The 18,918-nt window shown below is 39.0% G+C and overlaps 1 protein-coding gene across 1 annotated transcript; it reads right to left on the bottom strand.

The window, feature by feature from the left end:
• Nucleotides 1–1,349: 1,349 nt before the first annotated feature.
• Nucleotides 1,350–12,622, bottom strand: LOC106949081 (transforming growth factor beta-3-like). Its single transcript, XM_015035099.1, has 7 exons — nucleotides 12,277–12,622; nucleotides 5,861–6,021; nucleotides 5,202–5,331; nucleotides 4,986–5,093; nucleotides 4,607–4,772; nucleotides 4,369–4,522; nucleotides 1,350–3,689 (listed from the first exon to the last, which is right to left on the bottom strand). Exons 1-7 carry the CDS (start codon nucleotides 12,620–12,622, stop codon nucleotides 3,531–3,533), a joined length of 1,224 nt encoding a protein of 407 aa, XP_014890585.1. The 3' UTR covers nucleotides 1,350–3,530.
• Between the last annotated feature and the right edge of the window lie 6,296 nt (nucleotides 12,623–18,918).

The raw sequence follows: 18,918 nt of genomic DNA on the forward strand, positions 1-18,918 counted from the left end.
ATCTGGAGTTAAGTGTTTTCACAGGTTTGATGCAGAAAAGGCAAAGCGCTTAGTGAACAGTTTAATGTCGCAGCTTTGAAAGGGCTCGCATGGTTTAGCGTGTTGTATTTTTAATAACAGACTTCATCAAACAGCATTACGGTTGAAAAACACCATAAAGGACAGATGGCGCTGACGGGGAAAGCGTCAAACAGGACACGGATTCAGACACGTTCGCCCGACTCTGAGAGGAAAATGAGCTCTAACTTTACATATTGCTGCCATCAGATTAAGAGTTTATTCCCTTCCTGTGCCAAATCTTGCACTAAGGCTTCACACTGCTCTAAAACAGACGGAGACGGAAATGTTTTCATAACAGTCCTCATTGTCCCGAGAAAGGTTTGAAATGTGACAGGTGAGATTTTTATATATACACAGTAAAAATGCCAGTGTTGAATTAACACCCAAAAGTGTCTATATGTGTCCAAGTCAGCGGGTGTTAAAGTAACACTTCTGAAAGTGTTAAAAGATTGACGCCCATGTTTTTGTTAAATTAACATTGGCCTATAATACTGAAATGGGTTTAAGAAAAGCTAAACTTTCCATTACCGTGTATTGTTTTGAATATTCTCCACTGGATTTGATTGATATCGACACCTTGTGGGTCAATTATTAACTTTTTTAACACCACATTATGTTTTGTGATCAACACTACACTGGTGTTACTTTTAATATATTTTAACACCAGCACCGCTGTAAATGTTAATGTGACACTGTATTGTTGAATTTAACACTAGCTGACTTGGACACATATAGACACTTTTGGTTGTTAATTCAACACTGGCATTTTTACTATATATATATATATAAATCAGTAGAAAGGAAGAAAAAAAAGGAATCACACGCTGGCTCAGTAAGCGCCAGCTTCAGAAATAAAAATAGAAAGGAGCTTTTATAACCCTTTGAATGGTGCATGTTGACGTGAACTGTGCTTCTTTTGTTTGTGAACGGATATCTAGTTAAAGGACATCAAGTTGGAGAGGTTATTGAACTTAAACTGTTAAACAAACCATTTGTTGAATTCTAAATTTCACCCTCCTGTAAAGTGAGAAAAGTAAACACTGTTTCAAAACAATTTCTTAACTGTTTAACAATTGCTTAGAACATCTACAAAGTAACCTGAAAAACGTTTGGAAATTAAAATGCGTTTTCTTGTCAGTGAATGCACCATACATAAACATTAACATTAACAGGTGGCAATAATAATGACACAAGGAAAAGCTCATTTCAGGTATACTGAGGAGTTAAAAAATTATGTTTTATTTACCTTGCCTTTGTATGTATAGCACTTTGTGCAAACTTTCTTTTCGTTTTTAAATGTGCTTTACAAATAAACTGGAGTTTGGACATCAGATGTAGCACAAAGCGTCTGGATACTCCTAAATTTTTTTTTTTTTTTCTACACACGTCTATTGTTGGCTGCAATTTTTTGAGGATCTCAGAGTTAAGGTCAACGTTCTACCATCCCTATAGGAAATACTTACAATAAATACACCTACCAGTGCTAACTGTGGTAATTACTAACATAAGATGCTAAAAAAATAAAACAAAATAAAATTTCTCGATTGTATGTTTGATTTAAAATAACACTGCTTAACAGGTGAGCTGTGGAACAGTGGCTGCTCTCTGTCACACACAGTGTGTCATCTCTGTTCCTGGTGTGAATAATTAATGATCGCAAAACAAACTCTTCTGTGGAGCTACAATAAACTGATAAATGACTACAATAAAATGATTTTTCTTCTCAATCATTAAGATTGACGCAATATTTTTTTTTCACCCACTACAAAGGAAATTTAAAATAAATACAATTCTCAGAATTTACTGCACATTTAGGTTTTCAAGTGGGCAAAAAGATTTTAGAGGCAATCATTTCAGCTTGAAGGATGATGCATCATTGTTTTGTTTCATGTTTTCGATACCTCCTTTACAAAAGGAAACAGTATTAGTAGAGTTTATACAGGGAGATACTTATTTTACTTTAAACATTTCATTGTAGGGACAGAAAAATGTTCAATTCTCTCAGAGATATTTTAAAGTCTGTCAGTCCTAGTTTAGAGATCATAAATTGGTGCATCTCTAGACATGTGTTCACACTTCTGAATTATCTTTATTGATTATTGTAGTTGGATGTTATAGTTTGTAAAAATATTTTAAACCCTGGTTTGGCTTCTGTCGTTTGATTTTGTTTCCGATTCCCTGTTTTGAAAGCTGAACGCGACATCTGCCTCACATGAACATTGTCAACCATCCCGGAGAAAAAGTTAAACTGAGGACAAAATTTTTGTGGCCTCTGTTTTTATTTCTACACCTTGCACTTTCTGAGCTGCATACTTACACTTTCTTGCATTGCCGCAAAACAAAAGTGCCAGGATTTAACTCTCTGTGAACTCCCACCTTTAAACAACATCAGCCAGACACACACTGGGGCACAGACAACAGGTTAAGCTAGTCTAATACATACAGATACAAAAGCTGGACATTATTTCTAAATTACAATGTAACAGTATCCTAGGTATAGTACAGTATAAAATGGCTTTCATTGTGGATAATGACGATACGCGTCAATTCCCTTCTGTTAGTGAAACAATCACTATATGACAAGTTACGTAACAGACAAAATCTGCTATTAATGTAAAAGAAATCTCATAAAAAGCTCGTTGCATAACACTTGCTCCCTTCCAGTAAATTCTTTGATGTTCGAGGAGAAAAAATAAAATAATAATTTGAACCTGTTAGGAATGAAAACATCCAGTGAATGGCAGCGCACCCGTGGCCAGTTTCCAACACAATCCTTCCCTGCAATTCAGGTCCCCTTTTCTTCTTTCCTGTCCATCCGCTCTAATAGATGCACAGAAAATAAAAGGGCCACCGCTGCTGGCTGGCCAAAAGAGAAAACCTTGGCTCAATTTCTTTGTTCATTGCCTTTCCATTGCAAATCCAACAGGCATTCTCACTCAACTCTCCTTTCCCCAGACCACAGCTATGGCTTTGGATACAGCAGTGAGTCTGTCCTTTCTCCTTTTGTGTTTGAAGATAATGCCCACTGTCTACAGAGAAGGGAACTTAAGGAAAGTTTAAACAAAATCCCCAGCCAGAAAGAAATCCGACCATTCAGGGGAGCAGATTTTAAATTTAGGACAGAAATAAAAAAAAAAAAAAAGCTGCACTGCTGACAATGTAGAGATTGTAACTCTGCGGACTATCTGACTTTTGAAGTTGAAAGTAGACCGTAAAATAAATTTGATTCAGCCGGGGGTTAAATTGGGGTCAGGTTTTAAAAATAACTCCCCTCTCGGAAATGTCTCTGTAACAGCAAAATTAACACGGAGCAAGAAGAAGAAGAAGAAGAACAAAAACAGTTTTAGTTCAGAACAGAGAAAAGCCACGGGGTCAGTTTAAAGTATTCATCACAGCTCAGAGTCTACGAGGTTTTCTTCTTCTGTACCTAGTGAAATCCTTTCCCCTCAATCAGTCTTTTTTGTGTCCTCTCAGCTACATTTGCAAGACTTGACGATCATGTTGGAGAGCTGCTCCACCTTAGGGGTCCGTCCAGAGTAGTAGAGTATAGTGAGGGGCTCCAGGTCCTGAGGAACGCAGCAGGGGGCGGCGGAGGCCTCTGGATTCAGAGTGTTGTACAGGCTCAGCAGCTGTTGGGAAGCAAAGTGTGGAAGTTAAAAACTCTCATTCACACACGTTTCCAATGCCTTCTGTTTAGTCTGTTACGCTTGTGTATAATTGAAGAAATCTGGGAAAGATTTGGGTTAATTCACAGCAGAGAAAAAGTCGGACAATGTGACAGGAATGTCTGCAAGTACTTGCAGTGGCCAAAATATTTGCATATTCATTCTTATGCTATGACACTAAGTAATTGCATAACTTTCTTGTGCATTTCTGCCCAAGAACAAAATGATGTATCAGAGCACATCTAATTTTAGCATATCATGTACCTTTGTCAGTCCAATTACCAGTCTATGGAATATATGGAAGAATATATTTTAAAATGTTTCCATACACTTGTGTTCCTTTTCCACACTTATCCATACACGGAAAATAGAAGAAAAAAATGCTCTAGTATTGGTTTGAGAAGCTATTTCTTTCCCAGACAGAGTGTGGAGCCCTCCAAATGCTTTAACAGTGGCTGAAACTAAATATTTCGTCTTATTGGACAACGTTTCTATCAAAACCTTGCACATATTTTACTCTCCGACAACTAAATGATCAACATATGTAAATGGAAGCAGTTATTTCTTTTTTAGAGTTAAACTAGAACAGGTTCTTGGTAGGGTTAGAGTTGATCATTTTTGCTTCATAGGCCTTCTTTCTTACCGAGCTGTGTGTTGTGTCGGAGCTCCTCAGGTAAGGGCAGGGCCCGGAGCAGTAGTTGGCGTCGTAGCCGCTGGGCTCGTGGATCCACTTCCAGTCCAGATCGCGGCGGAAATCTATGTGGAGCCGGCGAACGCAGCAGCTCTCCTCCGTGTTCCTGCGGAGCACGAGAACATCTAATGCGGTTGCGTAAAGTTTAATCTCACAGGCAATCCGCTCCTGTCGCTGAACGAAAGCTTACGAGAAGCAGTAGTTTGTGTCCAGCGCTCTCTTGCGTCGGCGAGAGGAGTGGGTGTCCATGCGGTGGGGTGGGATCATCATGAGGATGAGGTGAGGAGGGTGTTGCTGCTTATGTTTTTTCAGGTTGTCCAGGTCCAAGCGACTCTGCTCCTCATCTCCGTCGACACCTAAACCACAGGACAGGATTCAGCTTCTCTATCTCCACCTATTAAGCCACCACAGCGTCTTCTGTCACGATTTTTATCAATCGTCGCATCCGATTTGAAAAGTGCGCGAACGTTTCTCCTGCTAGTCTTTCACACAACGGAGACGCAAGAAGTTTTGACCATGCACTCAACGAAATCACTTAAGCAAGTGGCAACTTAACCGAGGAAACCCACCTCTAAACTTCACCTCCAGAACTTCCTTTTCGTTGTCGATGATGTCACCGTTTGAACTGAAGGTGTGGCAGGGACAATGCACGTTGATTTCCAAACCTAGATTAGATCCTGGTGCCAAACGATCGTGAAAGGGAGAGCAGTAAAAATGATTTTAATGTCAGCAGGAGCGATTAATGATGTCTTATTTTAAACTCTGTCAGATAATGTTAACCCCACCTTTGTTTATCAGCCACTCTCGTACGGTTTCTGTCACGTCGAAGGTGACCCACTCAGGAGAGCCTCTGGTCTGCACGTTTTTAGCGGCAATGAAACGCTGCTTCCTAATGTGCTCGTTTGGTTTCATAATCTGCAAAACAGTGACACAAAGGTATAATTATAAGCTTGCTTGCTACTGGGAGGTTGTCAACAAATGGATGCCACAATTTGCAATGAATTTTTCAATTAACTTTGCAATTTTGCACTATTTTGCGTTCGTCTTTTGTATCAAATCCAAAATTCATCACATAAAGTAAAGGATGTGGTTGTAATGTGACAAAATAGGTAAAAGTTTAGGTTGCTGGTGTAATGTTGCAATGCTGTGTAAAGAGTTGAAGTTTGCTGGGGTTTTTTTATTATTATTATTATTATTATTGAATCCAGTTTTGGTCATGGGACATGGAGATTTATATCATTTCAAACTCCCCTGAGTATCTAGTGAAAACGCAGCAGAAGGTTGTTAATTTTGGCCTCTCCGTTACGGAGCAGAACTTAGGGATGTTATTCCAGCTGAAGAAGGAAATATCTCCGGGCTTAAGGGGTTTTAATAAATGTTCATGACAGACTGAAAATATGGAACTTTATTGGTAGAAGGACAAAGAAACGCTACCTTTACGCACCTGGTAGAGCTCAATCCGCTGTTCACTCCTCACGGCTTTGGGGTTTGGTACCCTCAGGGCTCGAAACTCTGCTCTGAACAGGTTGGTTGAGTTCCTTTCCATTTCAGAGACACTGAAGCGGAAAACTTTAGAAGTCAGGCTTTTAGGGCAGGGGAGATTATCTGGTGAGGGGAAAACAGATGAAACATGGCTTTTAAGCAAAAGAAAACATGCTGGAACTCAGAGGGGTATTCACAGAAAACTATAGTTTTTTTGTGAATATTGTGAGTAGTTTCTAACTGAATAGTGAGGAGGTGTAGGGGTGTGACTTAATGTTAAAATATCAAGATAAGGGCTACAGAAAGAAATCATTCACTTCAAACTTTCTAAATAAAAGCAAAAGTAATTATATATATATATATATATATATATATATATATATATATATATATATATATATATATATATATATATTTCCTGCATTGTTTCCCAAAAACAATGCAGCATCACTGAACTATTTCAGCCTCAGCAATAAGACATTTGAGTGATTTCTGCTGACGAGACGCTGCTATGATTTTAGAGAGCCACCAGGGTGAGCTAATGAAAAAGTCAGCAGAGGATCACAACCCTGGACAATGTGGTGAGATTGTGCCGGTAGCGATGTTTATAGATTCTTTCCTCTGTGTGCTGTCCATCTGCCAAAAATTGGGCTGTGCTTCCAAATGATCAGTAAATGCACCACTTCGATTTTGTCAAAAGGAATTATTCCTAATGAGTAGTTTTTGTTTTTTCTTTCAAACTGAATAAAAGCAGTCACGCTAAAATATTTCACATGAAATTAAGCTACTGCAATGAAAATAATTTATTTAAAGGCTTTTCTTCACACCTTTACCAAAATGGGAATAAATGTGATCAAAGCTGTCTTTTTACATAGAGTCCCATATGAACATATGACCAAAACTCAGTCCTCACATTGCAGCGTACAATAGGCTGGCACTTTATTTTCCAGCCCACAGTGAATGAGGTTGGCTGCTGCCTCTCTTATCAAAAATTCCAACAGATTCTGTCTATATTTGGAGAAAGTGATAACATTGATAGTAAAACGCCAAGATTTTTTAAATGTCATATGACTTCATCTCAGTGGTATCTGTGTATCAAAGGCCTTGCTATACTCAGTTCTGTTGATAAGCAGTTGGAGCTGAAGCTTTTGTTATCGCGATGACTTCCCTAAAGCCAGGCACTGACATACACCAGATCTGTCGCGCACATAAACCCCCAAGATGGAAATCTTTCCTGTCGTTTGCTGACCAGCTTGTGCAGTGATGAAATGAGCCCTTTTCTACCAACTTCCTGCTTTGTTTGCACCTGCCGTGTAGTTTCGGTGTTTTTTCTGTTGTTTTTTTTTATGTTTTAATTAGGGTAAAAAAAAAATGTTCAATTTAGTTTTAGGGAACTGCTTTAATATTATTTCAGTATCTTGATGTCTTGAAAATAATTTGATTAGTGATTCAAATGACAAAGATGGAAATAAGCTAGGACAGGTACATTTGAAAGCTTGCTGTTGTAACTGATGGCACCTGCGTGCATGTAATAGGAAAAATCTTTAAAAAAAATATTTTCCATGCATCTGCAAATAGGGTTTTCTAAAATACTTCCCCCCTCCCATCAGAAACTTTTATTGACAGTCAGGGGTTGGGAATATAACCCAGTACGACTGCATCGAGGACTGTAGCCTGTAAATGGGGCGGACGATCTGCCTCTACCCAATGTAAAGCCACAAAATCACAACGGTTTGACTTCAAAACAAAGATATGTTCATGCCTGTAAACAAAAACAGAAAGAGTGGCAGTAAAGATGCCTTAGTCGTATTTAAACAGCAAATGCACAAGATTCGTTTTATTCTTCTTTTAAACAAAGCCTGATTTCACTAATGTGATAGGTTATTTAATTATTCCTCAGGTACTTATTTAAATCGCTCATTATGCATCTTATAACCGTATTCCAGAAATCTGAACATTTATCAAAGAGCGCAAATTTAGGCTGAAAAATAGCACCGTGAGCGATCGAGGCCTTACTTGTTGTGCCCCGCAGCTCCACATCACCCATGCTGTGCTTCTACATCAGCACTATATTTTTACCCTTTTCTCGTTTGCATCCATCATATAAACATCCGCACAGACTTTCCCGATTTGTGAAAACTGAAAAAACAGAACACAAGACATCACATGATAACTTGAGCCTCACACTATGTGGACACTGTGTTTGACAGCAAACGAGGCCTGATTTCCATATTCGCAACAGCAAATACACAGAGAGTTCACCCAACATAAGGCGTTTCTACCTCCCCATGACCTTAAAATTATTTTAAAAACTTGTTCAAGGCACAACTGACAGATTTTTTATTTTTTTTTTCCACATGGTTCTTGTGCAACATGCTTTCGAAAGTTTCTAATGCCGTTCTGGCCTTCTGCCCTGTGGCCTACATCAAAAACGGCACTTACTGGCTCCTTATTGTTCAAATGAACAATTTAAATAAAAACAGACATTTTACATTTGTCTGAAACTTGGAAAGCCTTCAGTTTGTTATCCATAAGCATGTTGTTTCTCTTTGACGTGATCTGACGCAGACAGTTATTTCTGTAGGACAAGAGGACAAGCAAGTAAAGCAGATGTGTGTCGACCTCTGCGAGTCAGAAAAGAAATTAGCTACTCCTCCAGTCAGAGAAGTGATTAAAAAGTTCAAAAGAATTGGAGCTGTGACGAACAAGGCTGCAGGAGCATCCACATTTATATTGCTCCCATGCAGGAGGATGAAAACATAGAAAATAAAATTTAAAATACCAAAGAGAGGCAAATTAATGAGTCTAACTAATGGCATCTGTACCAGAAGTGGCAACTACACCTTGTTACCATCTGGTACAGTAGATAAAAAGAAGCCTATGCATAAGTGACAAAAGAGAAGTTCACATATAAATACTGCTGAAACTTAAATTAAATCTTCTTTTTGTCTCTTTTTATTTTTCCCCAGCTGTTCACAAGCGACCGTAATAAAATAAACTCCAGTTCTCGCCTGTTAGCATTAACATAAATTCACCTGAAGCTAATCTAAGGTTCTGAGAGCAGGACTCCACTGTTTGGTGTCTTTGGTCCAAATCGCTTTTGAAAGATTCGAACCAGAACATTACAGAGGGGAAATTAAACTTCAGGAAACCTGTTGATTTCAAAGGTGCGGTGATGCAATAAGCTTGGCTTTGCCCTGGACCGTGAGGCTCTCTTCAGCATTTATTATCCTATTCTACTCTCTCAGTCTGACCACAGACACGTGTCCCCCTCTCTCCACAAGTTTTCCATTTCCATGCCGTTTATTCTATTAAAATAAAAATGCTGGTAACTATATAAGTTTGGCATGAAATATGTGGAGTAAGAAGAATATGAGCCTAAACAGCCTTTTCTGATTATTTTAACAAATTGGCCCCATCCAAAGTAAAGCTCATTATAAACAGAGCACCAAAAACCATACTTAGTGGCAAATTGGCAACAAATTGGAGGCATAATGGAGGAATTCATGTTGAAGGCGCTGTTTCACTCTCGGTTTAGCAAAAGCTAAACCTCAACAGTGAGGTGATCTCACCCCTCACAGACCACCTGTGTGTGTAATTATCAGGCCAAGACACAGCGGGCTCGATCGGAGCACCGCCTCAACACCATCGTGCCTGTGAACACGAGGACTTCGCCGAGAGCGGGATCCCTCTCTCAAAGCTAACCAGGAGGGTCCCCTCCGTCCTCCAACCCTTCCTGTCCACCTCTGTTCACTTTCCCTTCCCCTAAAGGCATCCCCCATCCGCCGAGGCAGATGTCCCTCTCATTTGGCCCTGACTGGAAAGGAAATGGTAACATCTGGGAGGTGGAACATGATCCACTGAGGGGGGAAGAAACAAGAGGGGATAGAGAGTAAAGGAGGGGATTGACCTTCCTGGTTCAGAGTTAAAACAGGTGGGACAGCACAGGAGTAAAACACATTTCCTCTCCTTTGCAAGTTCCCACTGCTGTTTTTAAATATATTGTCCAGTGGTGCATTTTTCCCACCAATAAATGAGTACTGACAGAAAAAAAAGAAAAAAAAAACAGCTGAGTGTGGATTTCTACTTCAGGATTTCACAAAACATGTTTTTTTTTTTTTTTTTTTTTTTTAAGAACGCTGAAGGAAAAACGTGCCAATTCTGCTTGATGACGTCAAAAGAGGCACAAGAACTAAGCTGATTAGCTGGCTTCAGTAAACATCATGGCGACTGAGGGATTTTGACATAAATTTTGATATTTGATTTCCATTTAAAAATAAGTATTTCAATAAAAAAACCCCCCATCAAAATAAGTAAGAAAAAGAAGATAAAAATAAGTTTACAGGCTGATAAGTTTCTTTATGCCATATCTTTGCATACAGAAGTAATCAGGTATCACAGCTCGATTTGGGTAGATTCCGTCTTCAACTATCTCCATTTTACAACTAAATCGCAAAACAAGTCGGAAAAAATAACAATGACTGTAACTGAGATGAATCTACAGAGAATTTGGAAAGCAGCTTTAAGATCTTCACAATGTAGAAATATGTTTCTTTGCTTTGTGAAAGCATGAAGTGTTCTCAAAGAAAATTGTTCGTTTCTATTTGGTCATCTTAAATGAACTAGTTCTTAAATATTTAATATTTTTATTTGATTTCTTTTTATTTTGTATAACATTTGTAAAAAATATATATATATTAAGGTATCTCGCTGTAGATTAGAATGTCATCCAAAATATCATCATCATCATCATCATCATCATCATCATAGTGTGTGAACAGTTTGGAGTGCAATAACTGCTGACTAATATAAGTATTTTGAACTTCTGATTTATTTGCCCATGTTGTGTTCAACCAGTCGAACAAAGGATGATCTCACCAGAGGCAGATAACCGAACCAAAAATGTAAAATGTAAAAGCAGAAAAGAGTTTATATCGCTACCGATACACCGATGTTTTCTCCATCACAATAATTTCTAATATTGGTGCAGCCTTGACTTGGAAAAACTATCTATTTCATTGACTGTGATTCGAAGAATGAACCTCATTTATCTTGTAGATTTATGACACACACAGTGAAGTGTGTATTTCTTTTCAAGATGTGATCACGACTAAATGCTAATGGAAACTCAAAATTAATTTTCTCCAATAATAAGAATGTCAAACAAAACCCTTAAAAATGAGTTTTTATTACATTATTACCTCATTAATGTCAGCCTATTTTAAAAGATGTCCGCGTACTAGAGAGTAGATGCACTCAATGCTCCCTCCTTCGACATCATTTACTGCATCCATGCAGCATCGATGGAGGCGACCATTCTGTGGATCTGCTGCGATCGCTTTGATAGTCAGCTCCTCTGCACTTCTGTAGCGTCTCATCTTTCTCTTAGCAATGCCCCTTAAAGAATCTACGTTAGATCATTTGTGTTTACTGGCTGCTTAGTCTCATTTAACCAGTTTTTCTTTTGGTTCTCCGGGCAGAGTGTCAAGTCCTGCTTAGAAAATGAAATCATCTTCACACAGTTTGTCAGCAGAGGGAATAATGAAGCACTCTAAAACTTTGTGGCTGCTCTGACTTTGGACTCGTTAAAACTCAGTAAACCAACACCAGCAGATGACAAAGCTCCCTAAATTGTTTCTGACTGTGGAAATGCCATGCTGAGCTCTGATCCAAGCAACTTCGATTTCGTGCCTCTTCGCTCGCTCTCCAGACTCTGGGACCTTTGGTTTCCAATCAAATGCAAAATTGGCTTTATGCTACTGAACAACAATTCAGCTTTTTTTTTGTTTTGTTTTGTTTTGTTTTTGTCCTAGACTGAGGTTGTTGTCTCTGGATCAGGAATGGCTTAACACAACTAATGCAGGGCATTTAGCCAAAGTCCTGCACATGTGGTGGATCTTAGAAAACTGAGTCCAGCCAACTACTTTATCTTTTATTCTTATTGCACTTGCACACTTTTTCCTTCCACTCAACCTTATTGCTTGGCTCCTACATTCTCTGAACAGCCTGCTTCTTCAGCAATGTCCTTTTGAACACTTGTAAAGTCAACGCTGTTAGCCACAGGCCACAGCATCATATATCTACGAGATTTCCGATGCTTTTGTCAAATTTTAAGAAGCTGAATGCAGAGTTTTCGTTAGTTGTGATATTTAGTTATACGCAGAAAATAAACGCTTTAAATATCTCACAAAGTGTGACCTGTCTTCATATCTCGTTCATTTTCAAAGCTATATGCCACCTTTTAAACGCCGTACAATTTTATTGATACAACGCAGTACAATCGACATATTTTTGAAGGAAGTACAAATTGGCCTTCATGCGGTGCGTAATTACGCACTACGGAGACAACGAGAACGTTTAGAAAAGGGAAGAACTCACTGTTGTCCGGCGTTCCGTGCACCATGTTGATTTTGTATATCTCTTTGGCGATGTACTCCGTCTCTGTGTTGTCCTGGCCGCAGCTCTGCTTCCGATCCCTGCCCAGCTGCTCCAGAAGCTCCTTCGTGCTGTTATATAACGCCTGGATCTGATAGGGTACCTTGCTCGGTCCCATGGAGTGCGGGGGGCTCGACAGCCGAAGTTTGCTCAGGATCTGACCCCGGATCGCCTCGACTCTCTTCCTCTTCACATGGTCGATGTCCACGGTGGCACAAGTGGACAGGGGCGAGCTCAGAGTTGCGCAGTTGAGGAGGACGACGAACAGCAGAGCTTTGCCCAGATGCATCTTTCTGTCCGCATTTGTTTCGCTCTGGCAGCTGAAATGTGTCGGTTCACAGAGAGGACTGCCTCTACCTTTTAAATCAGCTCCTTTTCTTTTCCAGCTTAGAAACTAACGTGTGGACTAACTCCGCTATGCGCAAATCCGAATTTAAGTTCGCCCATTATTTATTCATCCGATTCAAATTTCTATTAAGACTTTCTTTCTGTATTCTTCTGTTCAGTCCATCAGTCCTCCTGGTCCTCCTTGAGCGGTTTGTCTCGCGTCGTCTATTTCGGAGCATCAAGTTTTATTCTCCGTGCAGGGTGACCGCAGGCTGTCGCGTTAACGAGGTATATGCGATTTGGAGCTGCTGATACGGCTTCATATGAGCTTTATAGGCTGCCGCTGCTTTCTGACGTTTGATGGAGGAGGGACCGCAGACACCCGGGAGCGCACAAATCACAACAGGGGCCCACTGCCACACTCACTGGACCTGAAATACTAAATAATTTTGTTTAAAAAAAAAATAGAGAGAGTGGAAAGTATAAATTGCTCTTTTGTTCCCTGGTGCTGTAAAACAGACTCCTTTGGAAGGAATGCTTGCTTGAAGATTTAGCTTACCATGGCGCAGACTGCAATCCAGATCTGGTCTTGGGATCACTTTGGTGCGTCTTATGTGACGATATGATAATGCTACATGATACGGAGGGTTGTGACAATATTTATTCTAATTGTCTTCTTGTGATATTGTGTGGTTTAATCTCCCTGGTAGTGCGCCCTCTACTGAGCAAAAATATATTCACGTTTGATTACTTCATTCAACTTGGCAAAAGTAAAAGAGGAAAGGAAAAAGTATTTTTTGAAAAGATATTGAGTTACTAATTTGAGGCAAACATTTTTTTTTAAAACATAGCCACATTTCTCAGATTCTTCTTTTCTTTTCTTTGGTCTTGACAAGATTTTACATTTGATGTCGAAATTTCAGAACATTTCTGTGTACATTATGTATTAAATGCATTTTTTATTCAGTAAGTCTCTTATTCTTATTCTTATTAGTATTTTTAAATAAGAAATCTTACCATTATAATTTTCCACCCTTATAGTAAGTCTTGTCTGATGAGTTTTGATTTCTGCTGCTCGTTTCACTTGTTATATCAGAATTGGACTTAAATAAAGAATCCCACTTGCAGTTTGACCACAGTTGTCCTATATAACTTAGAGTTGTGGAACTCTTAAAGAACCATTTTGATTAATTCTTCCTGATTAAAAATGGTCCCTTGTCTCTTGTTCTATATCTACCAGTAGGCAGAAGATAAGAATATGATTCAAAACTGAATGTTTTTGAGAAAAGTATAAAAAAATTACCTGAATTATGCAGGGTAGAGGGATTAAGATATTCTAATTGTCTTTACAATTAAGCTTTTCAGCCTATTTCCATTGGTAAATAAGTCATGAAGTTCACAAAATCTCACAAAGACAGCTTACTGCATTCCTCGTCTACTTCTTCTGCAGTTCTATGGTGCCAAGCAGTTCTAAACAAAATCTAGTCGTTTGATGGAGATCTCATATTACAGACGCCATGCCAACACATTTGTATTCTCACTCAATGGAATCAATGATTTCTTGCTGCGAGCACAGATTTTTCCCATGCCCTCAGCAGCCACCTTCCACACAAATGTCATTTTTTTTTCTTCTGTCCTAATGTTTGACGGTTTGTTTGCAGCCGTCTGAGTTATTTTATCTTTTCCCTCCTTCATCAGCTTTATCTCTCTTCTTAAGGCATATCCGCATTTTTCAAACCTATTTAAGGTCAGACTGTCGCAGGCTCCGGAGGCCCCGTACCCAGACATGGGATCTAACATTTTACTATGTTGCTTTTGCCTGGCAGTTTGCATACCAGGAATGATTTCATACGATGTTCAATCTTTATATGGCAAACATTTGGTTTTAATTTCCATGGTACATAGGTGTGTGATATACAGAGCTCCTGTGTTTTATTTGGCTGGTTTTCCAAAGCTTTTAATGTCTGTTTACAATGTTTTTAGAACAAATATATATTGATAAGAAATAAGGAAATTCAAACTTCTTCATACAACCAGTGCTTTGAAAAAGTATTCACATCCTCTTTTTCCACCTTATAACCACAAACCTTAATCTATAAGTGAGCAATACAAGGGTGTAGGAATATGATACATGGTTTTAATAAGTTTTTTGTTGTTCTTTTTTTTACAAATAAAATCTGAAAAGTGCGGCTTGCATTTGTGTCTAGCCCTCTTTACTTTAGACTTAATATAATCAGGAGTACAGCAGTTCTGTGAAGATCTCAGCAGAGTTGGACAAGAAAGCAATATCTCCGGTTATTAAACTTTCACAGAGCAATATTCAATCTATCATCTCAAAACAGTTGAAACAACAATCTGCCTAAATTGTTTGGCTGGTCAAGAAGAGATTTGACCAAAGAAGCAGCCAAGATGTCCATTGTGGAGGAGGTGAGATGAAGGTCAAAATTACTATGAGAAGTTTGAGTTATGCCTCAAAACATGTAGGCAACACAGCTGACATGTGAATCAAGGTACTCTGGTCAGATTAATCCAATATTTAATGTGGAGGAAAGAGCACAACATTCCCCTGGTGAAAGACAGGCATAGTAGCATCATGCTGGGTTGGGTGCTTTTATTCTGTTGGGAAAGAAAAGCAAAGTTTATGGGACTAAGGATGGAACTAAGTAAAGTGCAATCCTGGAAGAAAACCTGTTAGGGGCAGGAATAGACTTACAACAAAAACCTTAATCATACAGCCAGAGCACAGTGGTTTAAATCAAAGTCTACTTTGGGTTTAGTCAAAGATCAAACCCAAATAATCCAATTGAGAATCTGTGGCAAGATGTGAAAACCGCTCTTAACAGATGTTTCTGATCCCATTTGACTGAGCTTTATTTTTTTTTTTTTTTTTTTTTTTTTTTTTTTTTAGAAGAATGGGCACAAATACACACTTGGAAAGTTAGTGGAGAAAGAGGTGGCAAAAGACTTGTTGTAATATGTGGTTCTGGAAAGAATTGATTAAAGGAAAATAAATACAAATTCTGATCCCCACGTTTTAGATTTTTTTTTTTAAATGAACGTTGTATCATTTCCTTTCTATTTTAACAACTTTGCTCTAGTTTCTATAGCCCGTCATATTAACCTCTGATAAAACCGAATGAATTTTGTGGTTTTAGAGAGACGAAACGTGAAAGAGTTGATCAAGGCTCTCTGAGTTTCACAGCCTGATTGCCGTTTATCTTTTCGAAAATGTGCAATGTAGTCATATCTTGATTTATAATTTGTTTCGTATTTTGAGTCACTGCAAACAAACTTGGGAGAGAAGTTCATTTAGCTGCTGTAATTATAGAGCGACAGAACTCCCTTGTGACACTCGAGCAGGTAAACACACGTGGCAGCTTTTAGTCAGTAATAAAACTCGTACATATCATTTAGCTTGGACACATTTGTCGCAGTTGTCCATGAACACTGGTTTCTCACTTTACCACCTACAGTTCTGGCTGGGATGTCTTCATTCATGACTCGATCTGTTAATTGTGGCGCCTGCGATCCAAAACCTAAAATGGACTGAAATGAGTGTTTGTACGATCCAGAAAAAGAAGAGGGAAGGAGATGTCTTCATGGCCATTGTGAAGCTATTTTAGGAGCGGCACCAAGGCCTCTGGTTTCTGTCAGCCACTCTCCCACAGCCATCCATGCACGCTGCGATGCCCTGGATATTTGGAAAAGTTTCAAATGACTTTTATTCTGGACATTTGGAACATTCTAATTGTTTCCTTCCTAAACTCGCAATATGTTCCATTATACATTGAGATTATTGTTCCAGAGGATGCTTTTGTTTGTGTTTTTAAGACAAAACTGTAATATTCAAATGTATGATTTAATTGAAATTAACATATGAAGACAAATTTGATGTGAGTTTAGGATTATCGCAAAGACACACCAGACAAAGAAAAAGGTTTTTAGAGAAGAAGAAAAAATATTCTATCAAATAGGTAAGGATGAAGGTTAACAGTTGTGCATCAGGGTTAAGTGATTAAAGATATAGAAATTTGTCAACAAGTGAGGAGAGCATATTTTGAAGATGCAAGGGGGACTTCGAGAAGCTGTTAAATTGAGAAAACGAGAGATAAAAGAGTACTGTTAGAGAATCTGGAAGTGCAGAAGATTGTTAAGGCAGAAATGATATGTAGATGGGAAGAAGTGACAGATGTAGATGTAGAGATGTGTAGAAGAGAAGGCAATGAACTTTTCATTTAATGTAAAAACACCATTAAGAAATGGGAAAGCATTAATGAGGTTTAATTATGAAGAGAAGTGATGATCAGGGAGTGGTAGTTTGAATTACCCCCACACCTTGGTGCTGCCACCACCATGTTTTATGGTGAACATGGTGAGTGTGTTTGTTTTCCAATATGTATAGCCTTTTGCATGTCGCCCAATGAGTTCAGCTTCTAGAACATCTTTTCCCACATGCTTTCTGTGTCTCTACCTTGGCTTGTGCAGCTCATGGAAGTAGGATGAAGGCTGGTGTAACACAGAAGGACGCAGGCGCTAGAGGAAGATGACAGAGTTGTTCATGTATGGTAAACCCGTAAAACGGAGCAGCTGAATTAAGATTTGTAACATTATATGAGAGCGGCAAAAGCTTTCTGGGTGGCTTGACCTGAAAGCTGTCTGTGTTTTTTGGCAGTTCTCCATTAAGCCACCAGGTGATGCTGCATACCAGTTCATAACATCTGCAATCATTGAAGAAAGCCTACTTCATAAACACTCCCAGGACTTACATTAAATATACTAAAACCAGCATATATTGTCCTCATTATAACCAAAGCTATGAATTGGATGTAATGTGAAAATTTCTATAAAATTTTCACATTACTAATATTTTAACAATTTTAACGTAACAATCAGCATCCCTGTTCCTCTAAATTCTTCCACCTGTCGTCGTTCTTGTCTGGACTTATCGATTCAGATAAACCATTCTGGACGTATCCACGTGGAGAGATTCTGTCATGGATCTGAGCAGGGAGGCCGCGTACACATCATCACGAGAATTACAACCAAATGAATGGAAGAGGAAAACCTGGCCGTTCAGCAGGAGCCAAGGTTCCAAGCAACATCTTCCATCAGTCCAACATTCCCGTCCCTGTGGGGATTCCTAGACGCGATCCCAGACATCACCAGCTAAGTTCACTTTTACTCCAAGCGTCGACCAGTGATTACCTCACTGCTGGGTCAGGTTTTAGTGAGTCACTCTCCGGCAATCTCTCTCTGTCTGGCAATACACACGGAAAAGGAATGCTGCTTTAGACCGAGGGCTGAAAACAAAAAACACATGCTGGTAGCCGCACAGAGGGAAATGTAGGTCAGTTTTCTGCTGATTATGTTTGTCAGAGATGTTAACGGCAGATGTAGAAGTTGACCTCAACAAAAACGTCTGCCAAATGTTTCTAATCTTGGCCGTCAAAACTACATGTTTAACACCAGTTCCTTAATTTGATTCAAACCATACTCATTTCAGGTTTTTTTTTTCCTAACACCTTGTACGTCCCCATCCAAAAATCCAACATAGTTAAAGGAGGAGTTCAAATTTTGGTGAAGAGTAGAGCTTAAAGAAGTCGAAAAGAAAACACACTCTCAAATGACTGAAGTCTGGCTAGACAGGGTCAGACAAACCCCAAATACTAAGCAGCTTCCTGCCAGATTTCCCTTTTCCGCAGAACCCTGACAGGCCGGCGCAGTAAGCCCGCCTTGTCTGGGGGAAACAAATCAATGAGTCATACGAGGGGACGTATCCGAGTAAGAATGCTAACAGGAGACCCCTAAAACCCACACCAGAGGAGGCAATGATGTGTATATGTCATAGGCACATAACTTCAGTGAAGCGTTTGATTGGTCCAACATCTGTGTTAGTCATCAGTTGTCCTGATACATGAAAACAAGGATAGGAATACCACGCCGGCTAGACGATGACTTAAAGTGAGGTCATTTAAATTCAGCGCAGGTTTGCGACTCTCTCTTGTTGTGTCTTAATTTTTATATATCTTTGGACCTTAACTCATACTGTCATCCAAGACATTCTGCTGGTCTTAGACATCTCAAAACTATTTAGTTATTCAATAAGTAAAATAACTGTAAAAAAAGAAGAAAAAAAAAGCTATTTATATTTTTACAAAGATACAAAATGTATTTTCTTTAATTACATCTTTTGTCTTCAGTTTTGAGTTTTGATTGGGGAGTTGCTTTGTCAGAAATTATGAATTTGTGCTTGGCTTA

Source organism: Poecilia latipinna, unplaced genomic scaffold (genome assembly GCF_001443285.1).
Source record: "Poecilia latipinna isolate Pla-1442-1.1 unplaced genomic scaffold, P_latipinna-1.0 Scaffold323, whole genome shotgun sequence".
Lineage (NCBI taxonomy): Eukaryota > Metazoa > Chordata > Actinopteri > Cyprinodontiformes > Poeciliidae > Poecilia > Poecilia latipinna.

Excerpts from the sequence above, each read along its gene's own strand:
- LOC106949081 (XM_015035099.1), bottom strand. The coding sequence starts at position 12,622 with ATGCATCTGGGCAAAGCTCTGCTGTTCGTCGTCCTCCTCAACTGCGCA. Across the intron at positions 4,773-4,985 it reads TCTGGAGGTGAAGTTTAGAG|GTGTCGACGGAGATGAGGAG; the intron begins GTGGGTTTCCTC and ends CCTGTGGTTTAG. Across the intron at positions 4,523-4,606 it reads GACACAAACTACTGCTTCTC|GAACACGGAGGAGAGCTGCT; the intron begins GTAAGCTTTCGT and ends CGTGCTCCGCAG.